This window comes from Microcebus murinus, chromosome 9, assembly GCF_040939455.1.
Source record: "Microcebus murinus isolate Inina chromosome 9, M.murinus_Inina_mat1.0, whole genome shotgun sequence".
Lineage (NCBI taxonomy): Eukaryota > Metazoa > Chordata > Mammalia > Primates > Cheirogaleidae > Microcebus > Microcebus murinus.
Genome location: NC_134112.1, coordinates 28,302,133 through 28,325,091, shown reverse-complemented (window position 1 = coordinate 28,325,091; position 22,959 = coordinate 28,302,133). Strand labels below are relative to the sequence as shown.

At 39.7% G+C, this 22,959-nt stretch overlaps 1 protein-coding gene across 1 annotated transcript in view; it reads right to left on the bottom strand.

The window, feature by feature from the left end:
• IGF2BP3 (insulin like growth factor 2 mRNA binding protein 3) overlaps positions 1–22,959 on the bottom strand; it is a 131,622-nt gene that overhangs the window by 66,866 nt on the left and 41,797 nt on the right. The window contains exon 3 of the mRNA XM_076006374.1: positions 17,423–17,471. Within this exon, the coding sequence (XP_075862489.1) occupies positions 17,423–17,471 (49 nt within the window). The remainder of the gene's footprint in view (positions 1–17,422; positions 17,472–22,959) is intronic.

Sequence of the window (22,959 nt, the reverse complement as noted above, 5' to 3'; positions counted from 1 at the left end):
CATCCCAGCATAACGAGTATGTGTGAACTGAGTCAGCTGGAAGAGCAAAGGCATTCAAGAGGCCATCAAAACCCTAATTTCTGGCTGGGCATGGTGGCTCACACCTGTAATCCTAGCACTCTGGGAGGCCAAGGCAGGCGGATTGCTCAAGGTCAGGAGTTCGAAACCACCCTGAGCAAGAGCGAGACCCCGTCTCTACTATAAATAGAAACAAATTAATTGGCCAACTAATATATATAGAAAAAATTAGCCGGGCATTGTGGCGCATGCCTGTAGTCCCAGCTACTCGGGAGGCTGAGGCAGGAGGATTGCCTGAGCCCAGGAGTTTGAGGTTGCTGTGAGCTAGGCTGACACCATGGCACTCACTCTAGCCTGGGCAACAAAGCGAGACTCTGTCTCAAAAAAAAACAAAAACAAAAACAAAAACAAAAACAAAAAACCTAATTTCCCAAGTAAGGCCAAAGGGAAGGTATTCAATAAAAAACCCACAATTGTTCAGCTGATACAGAGCGACCGAAAGGTAGGGAAAGGACGCCAACCACATTTAAGATCCAGTCACTGTGGCAGAGCAGCGCGATCCCTCCCGCAGTACTTGCCTTCCGACTGACCCATAGGAGCAGCAGCCACAGGCTCCTCCTGAGGGTGCCCGCCCACCACCACCACCAGCGTGGACTGCCATTGCTGGTCCAGGCCCCTTCTGGCTTTGCACTAAGACTCTTGCAGTATGAAAAATACAGCAGGAAGTTTGAAATTAAGGTTTGAAAAGTCACTGAATAAAATGCAGATTTTAAGAAATTAAAAAGAAATTGAGCTGTACCTGTTAAACTACATTGCAAATTTCTATTATGAATAAAAAGGGATCCCTGATGGCAAAGGCAGGGAAGTTCATTTCCATCATTAAACAGTAATTTTTAAAGAAAGTATTATTTCTGCAAAACAAAGGAGACGCTGGGAATAAGCTGTTTGACCATTTGGCCAGGAAGAGGGGAACTAAAATCTTCCAAAGGGAAGAATTTTTAAAAAAAAACAAACATACAGTCATCTTAGGTGACAGCAGGGAGAGAAAGGAGAGTGAGATGAAGATCAGAGACTGTATCACAAACTTAGAAGTGGAGATTAAGCATCTACAAATTTTTATAGCAGACTGACATGACTTCACGTCTGCTGAATCTAAATATAAAAATCAGAGGGCTAGACGTGGTAGCTCACGGCTGTAATCCCAGCACTTTGGGAGGTTAGAGCAGGAGGATCCCAAGGCCAGGAGTTCAAGGTAGCCTAGGCAACACGAGACTCTGTTGCCACAAAAAATTTAAAAGATTAGCCAGGTGTGGTGGTGTGGGCCTGTAGTGCCAGCTACTCAAGAGGCCGAGGAGGGAGGAGGTTACAGATCCAGGTTACAGTGAGCTATGCTCTCACCACTGCACTCCAGTGTGGGCAACCAAGTGAGACCTTGTCTCTAAAAAATAAAATAAACTAAATTCAGAGCTTGTCTTTTGGCTGTCTTTAAAATTTCATTCTTCTAATAATTTATTTTCATTTTTCTTTTATAAAAAGTCAATGATCGGCCAAGTGAGGTGGCTCACGCATGTAATCCTAGCACTCTGGGAGGCCGAGGAGGCAGGCAGATCGCTCAAGGTCAGGAGTTCGAAACCAGCCTGAGCAAGACCCCGTCTCTACTAAAAATAGAAAGAAATTAGCTGGACAACTAAAAATATATAGAAAAAATTAGCCAGGCATGGTGGTGCATGCCTGTAGTCCCAGCTACTTGGGAGGCTGAGGCAGAAGGATCGCTGGAGCCCAGGAGTTTGAGGCTGCAGTGAGCTAGGCTGATGCCACGGCACTCTAGCCCAGGCAACAGAGTGAGACTCTATCTAAAAAAAAAAAAAAAAAAAAAGTCAATGATCATTCAAAATTTAAAAATATGTGGTTCTTCAACACAGGTGAGTAAAGAATGATTTAGAACAGTAATTCTCAGTGGAGAAACCATCACCCCTAAAAGAGTGGTTTTAGAAAAATCTGTGGATCCCTCAGGATTGGGAGAAGGGGCTTCACTGACATTTCAAGGCAGAGACCAGGTATGTCATATATCCCCCCAAAGTATGCAGGACAGTCCCTCACAACAAAGAGGGGGCCTATGTCCTGTACAGCTTCTAAAGTTCCTAGACATTCACATACAGGAGAAGCCCATTTATTGGCACCTACAACCTAATATTTATTGCTCTATTTTCATATGTATTGTAACTTCCAAAACTACAACCATGTAAATCAAGGTATTATATTTTGACCTGTTTATCATCATTATAGAAAATCACTTAACTGACAGCAACACAACTTTAAATTGCCCATGGCCGGGCACGGTGACTCACGCCTGTAATCCTAGCACTCTGGGAGGCCGCGGTGGGCGGATTGCTCGAGGTCAAGAGTTGGAAACCAGCCTGAGCAAGAGTGAGACCCCGTCTCTACTCTAAATAGAAACAAATTAATTGGCCAACTAATATATATAAAAAATTAGCCAGGCATGGTGGCACATGCCTGTAGTCCCAGCTACTCGGGAGGCTGAGGCAGGAGGATCGATCACTTGAGCCAGGAGTTTGAGGTTGCTGTGAGCTAGGCTGACGCCATGGCACTCACTCTAGCCTGGGCAACAAAGTGACTCTGTCTCAAAAAAAAAAAAAAAAAAAAAAACAAAAAAAAACAAAAAAAACAAAAAATTGCCCATATATCATTCCTATATCCGCACCAATATCAGTTCACTGAGGGTTATGCTACATATGGCACAAGCACTTGGCTGCTTCATTATGCCTTAAGCTCTGATCATGCCTAAGTATTTATGTAATGAAATATTATTTTGTATAAATGATTTCCTTTTTATGTCTCCTTTCTGGTATTGCTAGGACATTATATTGATTTTTTAATTATAATGTAGTAGGTTGTATTTTCTATGAATTTCATTTCAGGATTGTAATTGAGGCATTACATAGGAGGAAATTATAGATCTGAATAAAAACACACTGGTGAAATTCGTGTTAAAAGTCATAAACAGACTTGCAGGAAATATCAGAAGTCATCATATTTCCACACTGGGGATGACAGAACTGCATATATTTTATACACAGTAGTTGCTAAGAAAAGGGGCTTTAGGGTCAGGTTGTCTGCTTTGAATCCCATTCAGCCAATGTTAGCTTAAAGACCTTGGCATTCCTCAGTTACTTTTCTTTAAGGTAAGGACAGCACCCTTCCCTTCCTGTATCAAAGATTGGCTGTAAGAATCAAATGAGAACCCATCTAAAGAGGTTCACATATTGCCCTGCCCATAATCACTGCAACCCACATGTGTGCTATTAATCTCAAATTCAAAGGCTGAGTTCTAAAGAGGAAGGAGACACGAGCTATGAATGCAAAAGCAAACACAAAAATGAAGGAAAAATGGACAAATCAAATATAGGCTTGATTTCTAAAACATCACATTCAGTATCATCAGAGTAAGCTCATTAAACAATTGCAATGTGTTTGTATATACTTAGACACATGTGAGAAGGTGGGGGTTTTGGATACAAAACACCACTAGACCAAGAAAAAAAATCTAGCAAGAGGAATACAAAAATCTGCTTGGGTTGATGGTCAAGTTCTAAAAGCTTCACACACTGTCAGTTCAACCAACACTTAACTTACTGAGCACCTGCTCTGTTCTGCCAAACAGGAACCCGAGAAATCCTCAAAAGGTACCCGTGAATATATACTGAACTAGACATCTAGAGGACCACAGTAAATTATAGCCTTTGGCATACTCACATGGGAAGGAACTCAGAATAGGAAGATTGTGTTTTGGATAAGATAAAGCAGACCATTCAGCAAAACAAAAACACAAAGAAGGGAAAAATGCCCTTAGTATTGAGGTAACCCTTGCCTTTCTGGTTGCTGATGCTAAAATTAGAGACAGGATTAATAGTGCCCTGCCTTTTCCAATTGGTTTACTGTTCTAAACCTCTGTTAACCTTGTATATTTTGTTCATTAACATCAGAGGCAGGAAGCAATAGGAAAAGAGCAACAAGTGAAGGTTTTTATATGCTTAAATTTAAAATGGTGTGCATCACACACACACCTCTGGCGAATCACATGGACAGCTTGAATGCACATTTCATTTTGTAAGACAGTAAGGTCCTGTTCAGCCCTAATTCAACCAAAGTTTACCCACAAGTAAAAACTAAACTTTAAAGCAAATTACTTATGAGTATTTATTCTATTCTTGAGAAATAGAAAAGTCAACTCACCTCTTTTGAGTTTTGGAAGAACAAACTATAGTCAAAGAAACAATTTAAACTTTAGTTCCAGGTTCTGGATCCAGATAAAATTCAGTAGGCACATTCTACGTCGTTTCTCCCATTTTTTTTTTTTTTTTTTTTTTGAGACAGAGTCTCACTCTGTTGCCCAGGCTAGAGTGAGTGCCATGGCGTCAGCCTAGCTCACAGCAACCTCAAACTCCTGGGCTCAAGCAATCCTCCTGCCTCAGCCTCCCGAGTAGCTGGGACTACAGGCATGCGCCACCATGCCCGGCTAATTTTTTCTGTATGTATTACTTGGCCAATTAATTTCTTCCTATTTATAGTAGAGACAGGGTCTCGCTCTTGCTCAGGGTGGTTTCGAACTCCTGACCTCGAGCAATCCACCCGCCTTGGCCTCCCAGAGTGCTAGAATTACAGGCGTGAGCCACCGCGCCCGGCCTCGTTTCTCCCATTTAATTCAGTTATAAAATCCAGACAGTTATAAAATCCACTCATCACATAAGAAACAATCCCACATTCACTCATCATATAGATTGTCAGCAAACTAGGAATGTCTTTAACCTGATAAAGAGCATCAACAAAAACCACAGAGCTAACATTTTACTTACTGGTAAAAGACTGAATATCTTCTCACAAAAACTGAGAAAAAGTAAAGTATGTTGATCCTCACTGGAGGTCTAGGAAGTACATTACAGCAGTAAAAGAAAAGGCATACAGATTGGAAAGGAAGCAGCGAAACTATACCTGTTTTCAATACATGATTATCTAAATAGAAAACCCCAAGGAATCTATTATAAGAAACACCAGACTTTTAGAACTAGTATGTTTAGCAATAACAAAGGATACATAGTCAATACAAAAAAAAAACATAATTCTAAATATTAAAAACAATTGGAAATGGAAAATTAGAAAAAAACAGTTACTTCACCCATTAAGATGGTCACTATCCAAAAATAAATAAATAAACAACAGCCAAGGCATGCAGTGGCTCATTACTGTAATCTTAGCACTCTGGGAGATCGAGGCAGGAGGATTCCTTGAGGTCAAGAGTTTAAGATCAGCCTGACCAAGAGTGAGGCCCCATCTCTACCAAAGATAGAAAAAAATTAGCCAGGCAGGAGTAGTGGCACATGCCTATAGTCCCAGCCACTTGGGCAGGCAGATTGCTTGAGGTTAGCCAGGGCAACAGAGCGAGACCCTGTCTCCAATTAATGAAGGAAAGAAAAGAAAGAAGGGAAGGGAAGAAAAGAAACAAGGGAAGGGAAGAAAAGAAACAAGGGAAGGGGGAGGGGAAGGAGGAGGGGAAGGGGAAAGGGGAGGGGAAGGGGAAAGGGGAGGGGAAGGGGGAAGGGAAGGAGGAAGGGGGAAGGAAGGGAAAGAAGGGAAAGAAAGGAGGAAAGAAAAACAAAAATTACAAGTACTGAATATGATATGGAGAAATTAGAACATTTGTACACTGTTTGTAGGAACGTAAAATGGTGCAGCTGCTATGCAAAAAGCATGGCAGTTCCTAAAGAAAATAAAATAGATTTGCTATAACATCTAGCAAAAGAATATATACCCCAAAGAATCAAAAACAGAGTCTCAAAGAGATATTTGTTCACCTATGTTCACATCAGCATTACTGACAGTAGCCCAAAGGTGGAAACTCACATGTTCACGGACAGATGAATGAATAAATAAAATGTGGAATACACACATATACAAAAGAATACTATTTAGCCTTAAAGAGGAAATTTTGACAAATGCTACAACATGGCTGACCCTTCAAAACATTATGCTAAGTGAAATAACCCAGTCAAAAAAGGTTTATAAAAATTTAATGCAATTGCAATCAAAATCTCTACAGAATTTTTCTGTATAGACTTGGTGGTTCTAAAATATATATGGAAAAGCAAAGTAAATACAATAGCCATAACAATTTTGAGAAAGAAGAATAAAGTTGGGAGAATAACACTACCCAATTTTAAGACTTACAATATAAAGCCACAGTAACCAAGAAAGTATAGCAGCAAACGGATAGGTCTATAAATCAATGGGACAAAATAAAGTCCAGAAATAGATCGACACAAAAATGGTCAATAGATTTGTGACAGAAGTATTATACAAATGTAATTCAATGGAGAAAGAATAGTTCTGTCAATATATGGTGTTGGAATAATGGGACATCTAGATGCAAAAAATAAAACCTAGGACTATGACTCATATATTGCATAAAAATTAACTCAAGGCCAGGTGCGGTGGTGCACGCCTGTAATCCTAACACTCTGGGAGGCCGAGGCGGGCAGATTGCTCAAGGTCAGGAGTTCGAAACCAGCTTGAGCAAGAGCGAGATCCCATCTCTGCTATCAATAGAAAGAAATTAATTGGCCAACTAACATATATATAGAAAAAAATTAGCCGGCATGGTGGCACGTGCCTGTAGTCCCAGCTACTTGGGAGGCTGAGGCAGTAGGATTGCTTGGGCCAGGTGTTTGAGGATGCTGTGAGCTAGGCTGACGCCACAGCATTCACTCTAGCCTGGGCAACAAACAGAGACTCTGTCTCAAAAAAAAAAAAAAAAAAAAAAACCTCAAAATGCATCATAGGCCTAAGAAAATAGAAAACCTTCATAATCTGTATTAAGGCAAAGATTTATAAGACAGGACACCATAAAATGGGATTGGTAGAAGTACATAAATCGGACTTCATTAAAATTTAAAACTTTTGTTGTCGGGCCAGTACAGTGACTCACACCTGTGATCACAGCACTTTGGGAGGCCATGGTGGGAGGACAGCTAGAGGCCAGGAGTTAGAGAGCAGCCGGATCAACATATGAGACCCCTATCTCTACAAAAAACAGAAAAATTAGCCAGGTGTGGTGGCACACATCTGTAGTCCCAACTACTCAGGAGACTGAGGCAAGAGGATCACTTGAGTCCAGGAATTTGAGGTTGCAGTGAGCTATGATAATGCCACTGCACTCTACCCTGGGAAATGGAGCAAGATCCTATTTAAAACAAAACTTTTGTTGTGATAAAGATAATGTGGAAAGAACAGACAAGCTACCCATACTAAAGAAAATATTTGCAAACCATATATTTGACAAAGGACTTGTATCCAGAATATATGAAGAACTCTCCAAATGATACAAAACAACCCAATTAAATAGCAAAAGACTCGGACACTTCAAAGAGGATATACAAAAGGTAATTAGGTGCATGAGAAGATGCTCAAGATCACTAGCCACTAGGGAAATGCAAATAAAATTACAATGACATACCACTGTACACTTACTAGAGCAGCTAAAATAAAAAATACCAACAGCTGGGCATGATGGCTCCTGTCTGTAATCCCAGCTACCGGAGAGGATTGCTTTAGAGCAGCAAGAGTAACACAGTAAGACTATGTCTCAAAAAATTTTAAAAAATCAATCCATCAATCAGTAAATAACACACACACACACACACACACACACAATACCAATGGGCTGGTGAGCATGCCAACCAACTGGATTACCCATAAACTGCTGGTGGGAATACAAAAATGGTACAGCTGCTTTGGAGATCAGTTTGTCAGTTCCCTAAGAAGTTAAACATAAACTTACCACATGACACAAAAGATCAGAGGTTGCCAGGAATTAGGAATGTGGGGTGGCAGTAGGGGGAGAATCTGACTAGAAAAGAATATAATGGGGGGAACTAGGGGCTTTCTTGGTGTGATGACTGTGATTGATGATGTGATATTCTGACTGTGATTGATGATGTTGCACAAATATGTTGAAATGGTATACCTAGAAAAGGGGTCACTTTTCATGTATGTTAATTTCAAACGGATTTAGTTCCATACTTTATCATAACACATTAGTGGTCAGGAAGACACCAAAAACGAGATAGTTATAAAGAGAGCCGGCGAGACTAACATCTTCCCCAACCCCTGCCCCAGGTCTCTGTCTGTATCCCAAAGGCTTCTTTCCAGGAGGACCCACCCAGGAGCCTCTGGTTTATCTGACTGGTGTGCCATCTTCAATGGATTTCAAAAGTCATTTATTTTGAACGAAGGTGAGAAAGATTTCCTGTCTAGCGGTGTATTTGTACCAAACAGAGTAATGTAAGCTTGTTCTGAGCACCAATCCCGAGCAGGGCTGTTTTTTTGTTTGATTGTTTTTATTAATAAATCAGGCCTACTTCCCCTCCATTTTCTTCTACAATGCAGTAACTTATCTGTATTTTGGATCACTATCAAATGAGTGCCACATTCATCCTTAAAATATAGTGAATTTGACCTTCTAATGAACGTATTTAAGTTAAATCTCCTACAGACAGAAAAGGGTCTCAAGGTGAAAACATAAGATCCTTGGAATAAGGTACAAAAATACAAATTACCTACAAACTCACCACACTACTGTTAGTGTTTTGACTTTTGCCCTTCTGGGCTTGTCCTTTGTCATGCTTTTGTTGTTGTTGTTTTTGAGAAAGTGTCTTGCTTTGTTACCCAGGCTAGAGTGAGTGCCCTGGCATCAGCCTAGCTCACAGCAACCTCAAACTCCTGGGCTCAAGCAATCCTGCTGCCTCAGCCTCCTGAGTAGCTGAGACTACAGGCATGCACTACCATGCCCGGCTAATTTTTTCTATATATTTTTAGTTGGCCAATTAATTTATTTTTATTTATAGTAGAGACGGGGTCCAGCTCTTGCTCAGGCTGGTTTTGAACTCCTGACCTCGAGCAATCCGCCCACCTTGGCCTCCCAGAGTGCTAGGATTACAGGTGTGAGCCACCGTGCCAGGCCTGTCATATGTGTTCTTAAATGGTTTATATCAATAGATTGGCTGCTCTCAATTTTTTCAACATTTAGAAATAATCAACTTATTTCCCCCAATTGTAATATATTGCTCACTGTAAAAGAGAAAAAAGGTAGGCACACAGATATCACACAAACTATAAGCTAATTCTCAAACCCCATCTTGAGTTAAGATTTATATCTACTTAGTTTGATTCACTATTGTTTATTCTGAGGCATTAGTTCGAGCCAAATTCACATTTTTATTCAGTTCAAGTGCTCACTGCTTAACTAGCTTTAAAAAAAGTGAAAACTTAAATGTGGGATTAGGAATTTTGTTTAAATATGCTTCTGTGTTTTCAAAAACAAAAGAAATTAAAAATCAAAACTGGAGGAAAAGAATATGAGGCCAGGGGAGGGGTCCACCATACTGTGAGGGGTACTAGGGTATGACTTAACCTTATTCCTAACTTCAGACTCATCCCATTTTTGTCTCCTTTTTCAATTCATGCTACTTAGTAATCTACTTGGTTTATAAATGATTTATAAATGTGGAAATTTATAAATTTCCAAATTCCTGATGGCCCTTCTAGAATAAAATATAGGGTTATAATTCAACTTCTTATCCTACCATTTATTTTTTCAAAAATGCTGTCAACTGATGCCAGGCACTGAGGATACCCCACTCAACAAGACAGTTTCCCTCTCCTCAGATTCTCATTCTAGCAGACAAAACTCTTACCTCACAATTAGGGTATTATTTGGCCACAGAAAACACCAAGGATATAGGTGGGTGTTTTGAGGGGTCCTGGGAGTTCAGAACATAAATGATGTGATCCAGCACACTACAGCCTCAAATTCCTGGGCTCAGGTGATCTTCTAGCCTCAGCCTTCCGAGTAGTTGGGACTACAGGTGCATGTGAAATAGGCTTTTTAAAAGTTGCTTTGTCTCTCTGCTTGTTTGGCCAGGGAGTATTAAAGTTTGGATAACTATCACCTTATTTCCCACCCCCAAGTAATTAGTGTCTCTTGGTTTTCATTCATGTGTTCACATTTATTCTTAATTGCTAATCTGAAATTTGAAGCAGTGCAAAGAGTTAAATTCTGCCTGGGCTGAGTGCAGTGGCTCACGCCTGTAATCCTAACACTTGGGGAGGCCAAAGTGGGAGGATTGCTTGAGCTCAGGAGTTTGAGACCAGCCTGGTCAAGAGTGAAACTCCATCTCTACTTAAAAAAAAAAAAGAAAGAAAGAAAAAATTAGCTAAGCGTGGTGGTGCATGCCTATAGTCACAGCTACTCGGGAGGCTGAGGCAGGAGGATTGCTTGAGCCCAGGAGCTTGAGGTTGCTGTGAACTAAGCTGATACTGCAGCACTCTAGCCCACGTGACAAAGCGAGATTGACTCAAAAAAAAAAAAAAAAAGAAAAAGAAATGGGAGAACTAGTATATTACTATTCTGCAAACAATTATGAACCAAAGCAATAACAGTGGCATTTCACATCACAGAGACAGAGAGACATTACACGCCTGATGGAAGAACACACAACCACCTGTTACTTTGTCTTGTCCAAACAAACAAAAGTGAGCTTGAGTCTAATCCAAGTCCCACAAGGGTAAGAGGAACATGTTTAATGACTGCATGAGGATATAGTTCAGCAAAATAAGAATGTGGAACATTATACAGAACAAATAAACCAACTTCAATAAATATGTGCAGAAGGAAAGGAGGGAGGAGGAAAAGAAAGGGGACCTACTGATTCTAAGACTTGAAACAGACTGACCAGGATGATCTTGTTTGGGTCCCGACTCAAATCAACATCTTGTAAAAACTGAGATAATCCAGGAAGCAGGACTGCTGACTAGATTTGATATTTCAGAGTTACTATTAATTTGTGAACTTTTTAAAGAGTCGTATAGGTTGAATCATGCCCTTCCCCCAAATTCATTTGATGAAGTGTTAATTCTCAGTACATCCGAACGTGACCTCATTTGGAGACAGTGTCTTTACGGAAGCAAGTAAGTTACAACGACGAGGTCATCAGGGAGCCCTAGTCCAACATAGCTGGTGCCCTGTATGCGGACACACAGCACTGACAGGATGCCACGTGAAGATTGCAGTTACGCTGCCAAAGAACTACCAGAAACTAGGAGAGAGGCTTCACACAAATACTTCCCTCAGCCCTCTGAAGGAACTAAACCTGCCGACATCTAGGCACCTTGGACTTCTAGCCTCCAGAACCACGTTGTTTAAGCCACCCGGCTTATCGTGTTTTGTTATGGCAGGCCTAGCAAGCTCACATAGCGACGTTGTCTTATAGAGAGACTGACTGAAGTATTCACTGATGAAGTGATATATAATACCTAGGATTTGCTTCAAAATAACCCAGAACGGGGGGGCCGGAGGGGGGGGGGGAGGTACCAATAAAATGAGAGTGCCTGACCGGAAACTGGGTTTCATTATATTAGCTTTTCTATTTTTATGTTTCACATTTTTCGTAAAAAAAGATTTAATGAAAAAGTATAAAGACCTTTAAAGATGATTTTATAGCCGGGCGCGGTGGCTCACGCCTGTAATCCTAGCACTCTGGGAGGCCGAGGCGGGCGGATTGCTCGAGGTCAGGAGTTCGAAACCAGCCTGAGCAAGAGCGAGACCCCGTCTGTCTCTCCTATAAATAGAAAGAAATTAATTGGCCAACTAATATATAAAGAGAAAAAATTAGCCGGGCATGGTGGCGCATGCCTCTAGTCCCAGCTACTCGGGAGGCTGAGGCAGGAGGATTGCTTGAGACCAGGAGTTTGAGGTTGCTGTGAGCTAGGCTAACGCCATGGCACTCACTCTAGCCTGGGCAACAAGCGAGACTCTGTCTCAAAAAAAAAAAAAAAAAGATGATTTTATACATATATTATAAACTATGGAAGCACAGGACAAAAGTCCAAGCATCATAGGGCAGGGTACAGCAAACATGAGGTTAGCAGGGTGGGACCAGAAATACTTGCCTTATATACCACTCGTATACCAGTCATAGGGAAACTCTGGCATTCCCCTGCACACAAATGCCAGGTTATTTTATCATGACAGAGTGTGACCCACCCCAGAGCAGCCATGCATGAAAAACTCTATTGTCCACAGTTCTTTAAAGAGTTTACCAGTAACTTCCCCAATGAATCCACTAAGCTCATTCACCACTCATAACCACATATTTCTTCTCCCAGACCTAAGGAGGATCCAGTTTCTATTTGGTTGACTGTCAACTTTCAGGGGCATGTTGAAACCAAATAAATAACTACAAGAAATATAAATTTACCTGGTGGGGAAAATTTTGTTACAATAACCTGATTAAGACTGTAGCCAGGGCAACACAGTGAGACTCAGCCTCAAAAATGAAGGGAAAAAAAAAAAAAAAAACACCTGATTAAGAGCAAAAACTAACACTTTTCAGCTGCGTGACCCTGGACAAGTTACTTTACCCTTCTGCACTCTAGCTGTCTTATCTGTAAAGTGGAGGCATGGGACTGTTGTGAAAATTAAAATGGGTTAGGCCGGGCGCAGTGGCTCATACCTGTAATCCCACCACTTTGGGAGGCCAAGGCCAAGAGTTTGAGACTAGCCTGGGCAATTAAATATAGCGAGATCCTGTCTCTATAAAATAAATTTTATGAAAGATTAGACGGGCATGGTGGTGCACACTCATAGTTTTAGGTACTCTTGGAAAGTCAAATCATACAACAAGCTATGATCTTGCCATTGCACTCCAGCCTGGGCAACAGAACAAGAACCTGTCTCAAAATAAATAAATAAATAAAATAAATTAACTCAGCATCCAATACGTAAGTGCTTAGTGTCGGCTATTTATTGGCCAAGTGCTCAAAGTCAGGCCATTGTGAAGAAGAAAATCACGTACCCAGTTTATCTACTACTACTATATTTGAAACTACAAGCTGTCTTTGCTGCAGAAGGCAACCTTTACACGAGTGATTTCTAGTATTTACCTTCAGTGACTCCCATTACTTCTTCATGCTCCGTTCACTATGTCAACTCCACTGTTCCTACAGATGTCTTCTGTGTGATTTAAAGTACCTCATATTGTTAGCTTTACAATGTCAAGAATGTCAATACTTAAAATGCTTCTCCCTCCATTTCTATTCAGCTTAATTCCTGCATCCATTAAGGACCAAATAGCAGCTGACTGCCACAGCGCCAAAAAACAGTCAGCACTTGGACAGAAGAAAAATGACAGTTCCTGTCCTTAAGGATGTCAGCATCTAGCAGGGTCTTCACCTAATACACTCCATGGCCCCTGCCTAGTCTCTTCACCTGTAAAAGTCATCCCATCTGCCCTAATCCTCAAGACAGTTTTCGAATTCTTAGCACACATCCATCCAAGGCTTACGGCAGGGTCTCTGAGCTATTAATATTTTGTATTAACCATGGTGTCATTTTATTTTTCCCCTAGACTACATAACATGGTATCACTACCTTTCACTTATGTCCTTATTCCTTCCCTCCCCCCCACCTTTTTAAGAAATGGGGTCTTGCTACATTGCCCACACTGGTCACGAAGCCCTGGGCTCAAGCAGTCTCCCCGTTGTGGCCTCCAGAATAGCTGGGACTACAGGCACATGCCACTGCAGCTGGCCTTAAATTTAAGTAAGGACTCCTTTGGTTTCCCTTCTTCTGCCAGAGCCTCACTTAGTGACAGTCATCTTCCCAGCTCAATTAGCTCCAGGAAAAATCAGATATCCAAGTGTTAAAGCAAAGCCAAGAGAAGTTCTGGATTTTCTAGCAGGACTGTGAATTTAAAGTATGCATTCCCCATAAGGACCTGTCAGACCACATATTCAAATCTTTGACTCAGAGAACATAGTAATTCAGTTATGGTCGATGTCGGGGCCCTGTCAGCACGGAGAACCTTATGATGCAGATGATGTAACTCAGACCTTTTCCCAGAGAGTAAACTCCAGAAAGAGCACTCTACTTTCCTCACCAGACCCCAAAATGAGAACCTAACTTGCTCTTTATGACCGCTTCGTTTATATAACTGATGGACCTCATGCTCCACTTCAAGGAAGATACCCCTTTTGATATTTGAGTACTTATTAGGAATTTTGATTCTACTGATGGGAGAGTAGCAGTGAGACAGTAAGATTACAGAAAAACGCTTTGAGAAGTCCGTTCCTAAGACCCCGGCTAGTTATTTTTTACATACAGAAAGACATTCCTGGGGGTGGGGAGCATGGGCAATACACGTAACCTTAACATTTGTACCGCCATAATATGCTGAAATTAAAAAAAAAAGAAAAGAAAGACATTCCTTAAATTTAGAGAACGGGGCCCATGTGAGAAATTGAAGAAAGCAAAAGAAAAGGATCAAAGATGTTAAAGCCAAGTGTTCTGCTAGGGCTTTATTCCAAAGCCCTATCCTTATTCACCCAAGGAGGAGCTCTCAAATCCTGATCGCGCATGGAACCCTCCATCGGAGCATCTATGGGGGTCCAGATCGGGGGTCCAGATCGTTCGGGCAGCAGGACTATTCCAGAGGAGCCCCTCCAGTTCTGGTTGCACCAAACCTGCTCTCCAAGTGCCTCAGGCAAAACAGTAAAGGGTAGAGGAGAAACTCTTTTCTCCCGTTTCCTCTCTACATTCCATGTATTTGGTGGAAAACAAACCTATTTCTCTAGCAGAGTCCTCCAAAAGATGAGTTTCCCCCTATATTCATTTGCCATACACATTCAGCAGAATTCAGTGCCCATAAGTGCTTTTAATCATCATACAAAATTAAATGCTTAGAAACCATTTAACCCCTGCCTGACACACAGCATGCAAGATATGCCACCAAGAGAACTTGAGAGAAATCCCCTTCTAATTATTCAGTAGTGTACTGTGGTATAAAAATAAAGTATGAGGATATAACAGTAATATAAAGGTAACAATCCACTTACAGACCTTACGAAATGCCACATGTCATTCTACCATGGTCCCAAATACTGTTACCTCTTCAGTGACCTCACAGAAAATAGCTTACAAGATGACTGGCAGAACAGCAGAGGGGTTTTTTTTTTCATTTCTAGAACTTTGGCTGGTTATTAAGCGCTCAGTTCCAAATGCCTTTTCGGCTTTGTGGTGCTGAGGCTAGGAGTCCGGGTACTCTCATCGCTCTGTTGCCAGCTGTTCCCTGTTAATTTCTGCCAATATAAGGCACTGAAGGCAGGACTGGGGGAGACAGGACACGGTCCTCTGTTTGTCAGCTGCTCCTACCCACATCACGACATCAGCGCTTGGTTTCAGCCTCTGGCTGCTCTGGACACTCCCAGAAGATGACTCATAAGCTCCCTTCTCTCCCCATCCCAGGGGCCAACCACAGCCAAGGAGCTCCCATTGCTCAGAAATCTGAGTCTCAGCTACTCAGGGCTCCTCCTGAAGTTTCTAGGATCGGATAACCTCCACTTCCTCCCTTTGACCTCCCTGCCCTGGGGCGGTAGCTTCTCACTATGGTCACTAGGCTGGATTCTCTTTTTGCTCTTGTGTCCTGCAGCACCCGCGTGATTCCCCCAATAAAATATCTAGTGTGTTTTCTGGGCTCCTGGCTGGATTGGACTGAGACAAGCACAAAAACGTAAGGTTGAAAGGTGGTGAATTTCTTGTTGTTCATACCACTGCTACAGCGCACTGTGCATTTACATGTACAACACACATTTTAGGGCTCCGGCGTGCATAATCTCACTTGGTGCTCAAAGCAACCCAATGAGATGGCCACTCTCATCATCCCAATGTTAGAAACTAGGAAAATGAATATCTCAAGGAAATCAAGAAACCAACTCAGAGATCACATAACCAGATCACGCAACTAGAAAGTAGTACAGCTAGAATACAATCTCAAGTCTGACCCCAAAGGCTACCATATTTCCTGCAAAAAAAAAAAAAAAAAACACACAAAACAAAACACTTGTAAGGCTTTTCTAGATACCCCATGCTGTTTCAAAGGGCCATTCACCCTATCAACAAATAACCTACTATAGGCATATGAGGATAACAAGAAAGCAAACATAACTCTTATTTTATAATTTTATAACAGTCCCCTTCCTTTTTTCATGCCACTGCTTGTTTAGCGACACAGTATTACTATTTGTCCTATGAAATGTCCTATATGTGGTCTTCATGGCATCATTTAATTTGTCCCTCTATTTTCTGTATTTCTTGTAAACTCAAAGTTAGATTGAGACTGAATCCAGTCAAACCTCTATTATTGGCGAGGTGAGGTGGCTGACCCTGCAATCCTAGCACTCTGGGAGGCTGAGGCAGGAGGATCACTTGAGGTCAGGAGTTTGAGACCAGGCTAAGCAACAGCGAGACCCACCGCCTCCACACCCCCCATGTCTATTAAAGATAGAAAAATTAGCTGGTCATGGTGGTGTGCATCTCCAGTCCTAGCTACTCGGGAGGCTGAGGCAGGATGATCACTTGAGCCCAGGAGTCTGAGGTTGCTGTTAGCTAGGCTGATGCCAGGGCACCCTACTCAAGATAACAGAGTGAGTGAGACTCTGTCTCAAAAAACTAAAAAAGGAAAAGGAAAAGGAGAGATGAAGGAAGGAAAGAAAGAAAAAACTTCGAGGTTCCATTGTCTGGAAAAGTCAGACGTTTTTCTTTTATCTCTTCAAGTACTGGTGTCTTAAATTCTCACCTTGACATTATGCTTTAGAAATTGCTGACACAGGCTATTCAATTGTTCTAAATGGTTGGTATTTATACACAATCACTACAGTGACCATCTGAGCAAAAGGAAGAAGAATATTTTAAAATAAAGCATAAGTAGCAGGTATTTATCTTTTAAAAAATTTGCCAAAGTGGGAGCTTTGTATATTAAAATATTTATATGTGTACATTTGTATATATATATTTGTATATTTAAATAAGATGAGCATCTGTTGGGCAAGGTGGCTCACGCCTGTAATCCTAGCACTCTGGGAGGCTGGGGCAGGAGGATCGCTTGAGCCCAGGAGCTTGAGGTTGCTGTGAGCTAGGCTGATGCCACAGCACCCTAGCCTGGACAATGGAGTGAGACTCTGTCTCAAAAAAAAAAAAAAAAGAAAGGCAAACTCATCAGAAAGAACTCAAATTAACAAAATACTATCTTGATGGACTGAATGAGGAAGATTACCCAAGAATATATTTCAATTCTTTTTAATCTCAAAGAACAGACTTAAAAGATAAGCTGTTCCCTTACGAAGAAAAACCCACAATGAGACACAAGTTATAAGAGAAGAATTTTGTGTTCTGTGTTCAGCATACCGAAGAGTTGAGGTAAGAAGAAAAGGCTTTGGAAAAACTAACAACAACAGGCATAGATACTTAGATCTTAATTTTAAATATAGAAATTCTTACCTCCCACTGTAAGTGAGGCGGGATATTTCGTATCTGAAGTTTCCGAATCCTGCAGAAGAATTAAAATGTTTTTTAAAAGAAAAAATTATAAAAGCAAAAGACATTAATAACCAACAAGGAAGTTTAGAAACTATTTAAAATAATTAATTTTATATTAGCTAATAAACCAATATATAATAAATATAACTTAAGAAGAAAAACAAAGAAAGTCACAAGATGCATATTGAGATCCAACATTATTGGATTTATTAGGACTTATTTTTACAAGCCACTAAAACGGGCAGAATGGGATGTTTTAAAAATATTTCATCTGATCCTTTAGCCTCCAATTAGCCTCAAAGAAAGCCTTAGTTCAGATGTTCTTACTCTGAGATCACAGCAAAAGAGTCCATGAATAAAATTCAGGGAACTCACAATTTGGGGGTAGGGGGAGACCCACAAGGGGAATCATGTATTTATCTTCAGTATCCCTTAAGTAAAATTTAACACTTCCTTCAATTATGAATGTTGGCACTAAACCACAGAATCATAGTACTTGCAATTTTGACATCAATATAAATCAGATATTTTCATACCACATTAGGTTGTTGCAGATCTTTAAATATCATCTTGCACTCATTACTGTGAAATTTAGATGTGTTGCTAGAACTTGTTACTTATTATGTTAAGAAGCACATATGAGTTTTAACATTTTGCTAACTGCATTTCAAAATAATTGGTTTCCTTTATAATTTTATGTATTTTATGCATTTTTAAACATCCTGAAACATAAGAGATCCATAGGTTTCAGACTGCCAAAGGAGTCCATGGCATAGAAATTGTAAAGAATTCCCACCTTAGTTCAAATGCCCCCCAGCCCCTCCCAACATGTGTATATGTGACATAAAGGCAAGGAGTAGTAGAAATAACACAACTGTATATTAATTGAGATTATAATAGATGCCACATGCCAATCACATCTTTAGAATGCAAAAGAATGTATAGTCAACTAGCTATTAAAAACAAAACTAAAACAAAAATAACTAGCTACTGAGCTGACATCTTCTAAATTAGGACTACAGAAAGAAAAAAAAATTTAAAAGGAAGGGGAAAAAAACCCATAAAATTAGAACTACAGTAAACTTCCCTTTCCAGGTCAAATAATTGAAGGTTTTGAAGACCCATAGCAAAATATTAGTCTAGATTCATAGCCTAGTTCTTTGCCTCATCCCTTTCCCCAAAAGCATGAGAACAAATGCTACCCTTGCTGCCAATCCCTTTAAGAACTCCAAACAAAAACTAGATTAACCAAATTCAGGTTTATCCCATCTGCAATCGTAAAACGGAGGAGACAAGAGAGAAGCACTTTTACATCATTTTTAATGACACTAAAACAAAGCATAACTATCAGGGGAAAGAAAATACACCAGACAAAGAATGTTAATTTAAGGAAAAAAAATCCAAACAACACCTAGTTTAAATTTACAGACAAAATACAAGTTTGGGATTTGTTTCAAAATAACTCATTTATCAACACCTATGTGCACATATGGAAATAACATCCATCGGAAATCAAGCAAGTGGGAGGCAGGAGGAAGGGATTTCACACCTAACGGGTACAATGCACACTGTCTGGGAGATGGACATGGTACAAAAGCAATTTATGTAACCAAATAATTTGTACCCTTGTAATATTCTGAAATAAATTTTTAAAAAACAAACAAAAGACATAACTGATGTGCTAATCACTGTTAAAACCTCAGGACAGGTACTGCCTCTCTGCTTTTGTATTACTTTTATATTTTCTATAAAAGGCTTTAAAATATATACTAATAAAGACTTTTAATTTGTAGATTTCACATCTGCTATATATTGCTCCAGCTAAAAGCAAAGTTGCTAACACTGTATAAATATTTACCCTGGGTAACCAAGGAGGTAAGATTTGCTACATATATGCAAGTACTAATCGGTTTTAATCAAGTATCTGACACAGTAAGGATTAGCAGCACAGTGTTAAGAAACCAAGTATTCAAAAAAAAAAAAAAAAGAAAGAAACCAAGTATTCATCCCCGCTGGATTCATTCCTTTGGGTGTATATATGTTACCAAAAATTCTTCCCGAAAGTACACATTTAAATGTACAAAGTTCAGCTTAATTAGCAGGTGATTATTCACATTACATAAACAACCACTTCACAGGACTCCCAAGAAATTCTTTAAATAGGACACTATCTTATATACATTAACAGTAACCCATTAGCCACGTTTTCCCAAGGACTTTCTAGCCACTCTTTAAAACGTACATTTAACACCCACTTACTTGTTGGAAATTACTCTAGAATAATTATTTCCCTTAAATGGGGGTTTCTCTAGTTTCCATCACCTGATTCTCTTGTTTCATTTTAGAGAAACATCAGAATTATTTTCATACAGTTAGTGTTCTGACATCTAGAACTGTCCTTTCCCATTTACTCAGTAACTAATCTTAAACTCTGTACAGTTTTCCTCCAGCTCCTAACCATGTGCTCCACTCTTATCAGTAAAAGTCAAAAGGCTCAACATGAAAAGGGACCAACTAAAGGCATGAATTGTAATCATCCAGCACAGAAACACAAACTTCTGACATGGAAAGAACTTTAAAAAATCCACCCCACTCGCTGTACATCTTAAGTTGGCTGTACACGATTAAAACACTATCACCTGCTTCTTTGATCCTCTCCCATCTGAGCTCTGAAAATTAGGTTATATTTAGATTTGATGCTGAATGCCTAAAAGTCAAGAAAATAGATATTTCAAAAGACTGATCTATCATATTGATTGCCAAAGTATTAAAGTTCAATTTAAGTATCAGCAAAAATACTAGTGTTTCACCTCCTAAAACACACATAAATACAATAGGATGCACACTCCTTAACAACAGGGACTAATTAGGTTATCCTTTTTGTTCACTGTTGCATTCAGAGCCTGGAACCCTGCTAGGCACCTGATAAACCTTCAATTGATAATTAAGACTTTTTATAATATATAGAAGGGGAAGAAAAACACAAGACTCACAGAACCACCATCCAGAAACTAACATTTCCAATGATTTTCTTACAGTTTATAAAGGAATAAGAAAAACAATGCCACACTTAGGTTCCAGAAGAAAAACAAACAAACAAAAAAACCCCACAAAACTGAAATATTTAAGCACTCTCATTATTGAAAAAAAAGAAAAACACTTCAAAACAATCTATTAAGAAATTAATCATTTACAATGTAAGAAGGAAAAATGGGGTAAAGTACTCAGGCTAACAGATAAAAAAACCCTTTTTTTTTAAATGCCTACTGTGCTTGAAACATTAGTTACCAGGAAAATTCAATAATGTTTATTAAAAGCAGGTTTAATTACAGAATAAAGCACCAACAGAGAATTCATGTTGACTCTGAAGGAAATCTTCAAGATCTTTAGTAATCAATGGAACTGTTTAAGTTGATTTTATAGAACTTTTCAAAAACACCAAACTAGAAATGCTAATGAGTCTCCATAAACCCATCACCAGCTTCGGTTATCAAATTTGATCATCTGAACCTGTTTATTCTATGCCCACAACTTTACCAACAAGTCCCACTTACATAGTATGTCATGCTGAAGTACATCAGGAAACTACTATGAAAAATAAAGACCTTTTTTATTTCAACATACTTGCTGGGGTTTTTTTTTGGTTTTTTGTTTTTTGAGACAGAGTCTCACTCTGTTGCCTGGACTAGAGTGCCGTGGCGTCAGCCTAGCTCACAGCAACCTCCAACTCCTGGGCTCAAGTAATCCCACTAACTCACCCTCGTGAGTAGTTGGGACTACAGGCATGTACCACCATGCCTGACTAATTTTTTCTATACATATATATATGTTAGTTGGCCAATTAATTTCTTTCTATTTATAGCAGAGACAGGGTCTCACTCTTGCTCAAGGCTGGTTTTGAACTCCTGACCTTGAGCAATCCTCATGCCTCAGCCTCCCAGAGTGTTAGGATTACAGGCATGAGCCACCTCGCTCAGCCACAACTCATTCTGGATTTACCCACTGTGTCACTTCAGTAATGTTTTATTTTATTCAATTTGATATACAGTGTGATATTTTTATATACACATCATAAAACATCTATGAACCCACCCCAAATAATTAGAACAAGGTTACTGAAGCTACCTGCATTCTTCTCCCCCTCCCAGAATGTAATTATCACCCCAACTTTTATTCTCGTACTTTATTTATAAATATATCTGTTAAAACTGACTTTTTAAACAAGTAGACAAAATACTGTTAGCAGTCCGAAAAATGAAAATACCTAGTCATTACTACAATTTTCCTGATTAAAAAAACTTTTTAACTTGTTTGTTCAAATCAGTATCCAAATCAGATCCATACATTGCATTTGGTTGAGTATGACTCTAGTTTTATAATCTAAGTGTTTTCCTTTGTTTTTCCTTGCAACTTACTTGGGAAAACACCAAAAACCTAAAACCCCTGTCATTTGTCCTGTAGCTTCTCACTGCCTGGATTTTGCTAATGACACACCTGTGGTAGTGTTTATAATGTTCCTCTGTCCCCTATAAAGTGATAGATAGATCTAAAAGTTGTTTGGTTTTTGATGTTGTTGCTTGTTTGGAAGAGACAGTAATGTTCCTCAGAAGCATGTTTTGTACTTCCACAGGAGATGTTATCTCTAGTTATCTTTCAATGATCTTGGCAACTACTAGTGATCATTACCCTAAATCCATTATTTCACTTTTTTCAAGGTTGAAAACCATGGTTTTATCATTCTAGCATGCCTTCTGTGTTTTTTAGCTGGAGTTCTTCTATAAAGAATAAATGTCCCTCCCTCATCAAATATTTGGACACTCTGAAGCATAGTGAGTACAGTAAAGGCAACATAAATACTTGATTCTTTCCCTTCTGCAGCAAATGGTTTTGTGGTCCTTTATCAGATTATCTCACTCATGGCTGAGTTAATCTACAGCTATAGTGGACAATACCATATACACTGGAGTTGTCCCACCTCCTTCCATCCCTAAGCACACATACCTTACACAGCTCTGCTTTTTTACCTTGGGCCTTTCTCCAAAGCATTGTAAATGCCCCAGTCTTTCAGATGGATAAATCTGGAAGGCATTCTGTACAATCCTCTAAGGTCCCATTTTCCCTATGACAAACTCAATAAAGTAGCTTTCGTTGGCTTTTCCTAATTTGCATTTCACACTCCCCATTTGCTCACTCCTGCTTCTTGAAATCATCTGTAAAATGAACCAGCTTTAATGCAAATCTGTGTTTCTCTCTTGGCTTTATTTCAAATTTTTCAGAATGAGTTAGAGCCCTGGCACTGTCCAAGGATGACCAAATGTTTAAATTCTGTCCGTATCATTATGTAAGGCAAACACGACAACACAACTACCAAAACTTGCAGCCATTATCAATTCATAGATTTGTACATATTTTGTGTGTATAAATCCTTTTGGATACTCAAATCACCCCATCTTTGGCCAGTGAAATGGCCTCTTCACATCAGCTCCTGCATCTTTCGA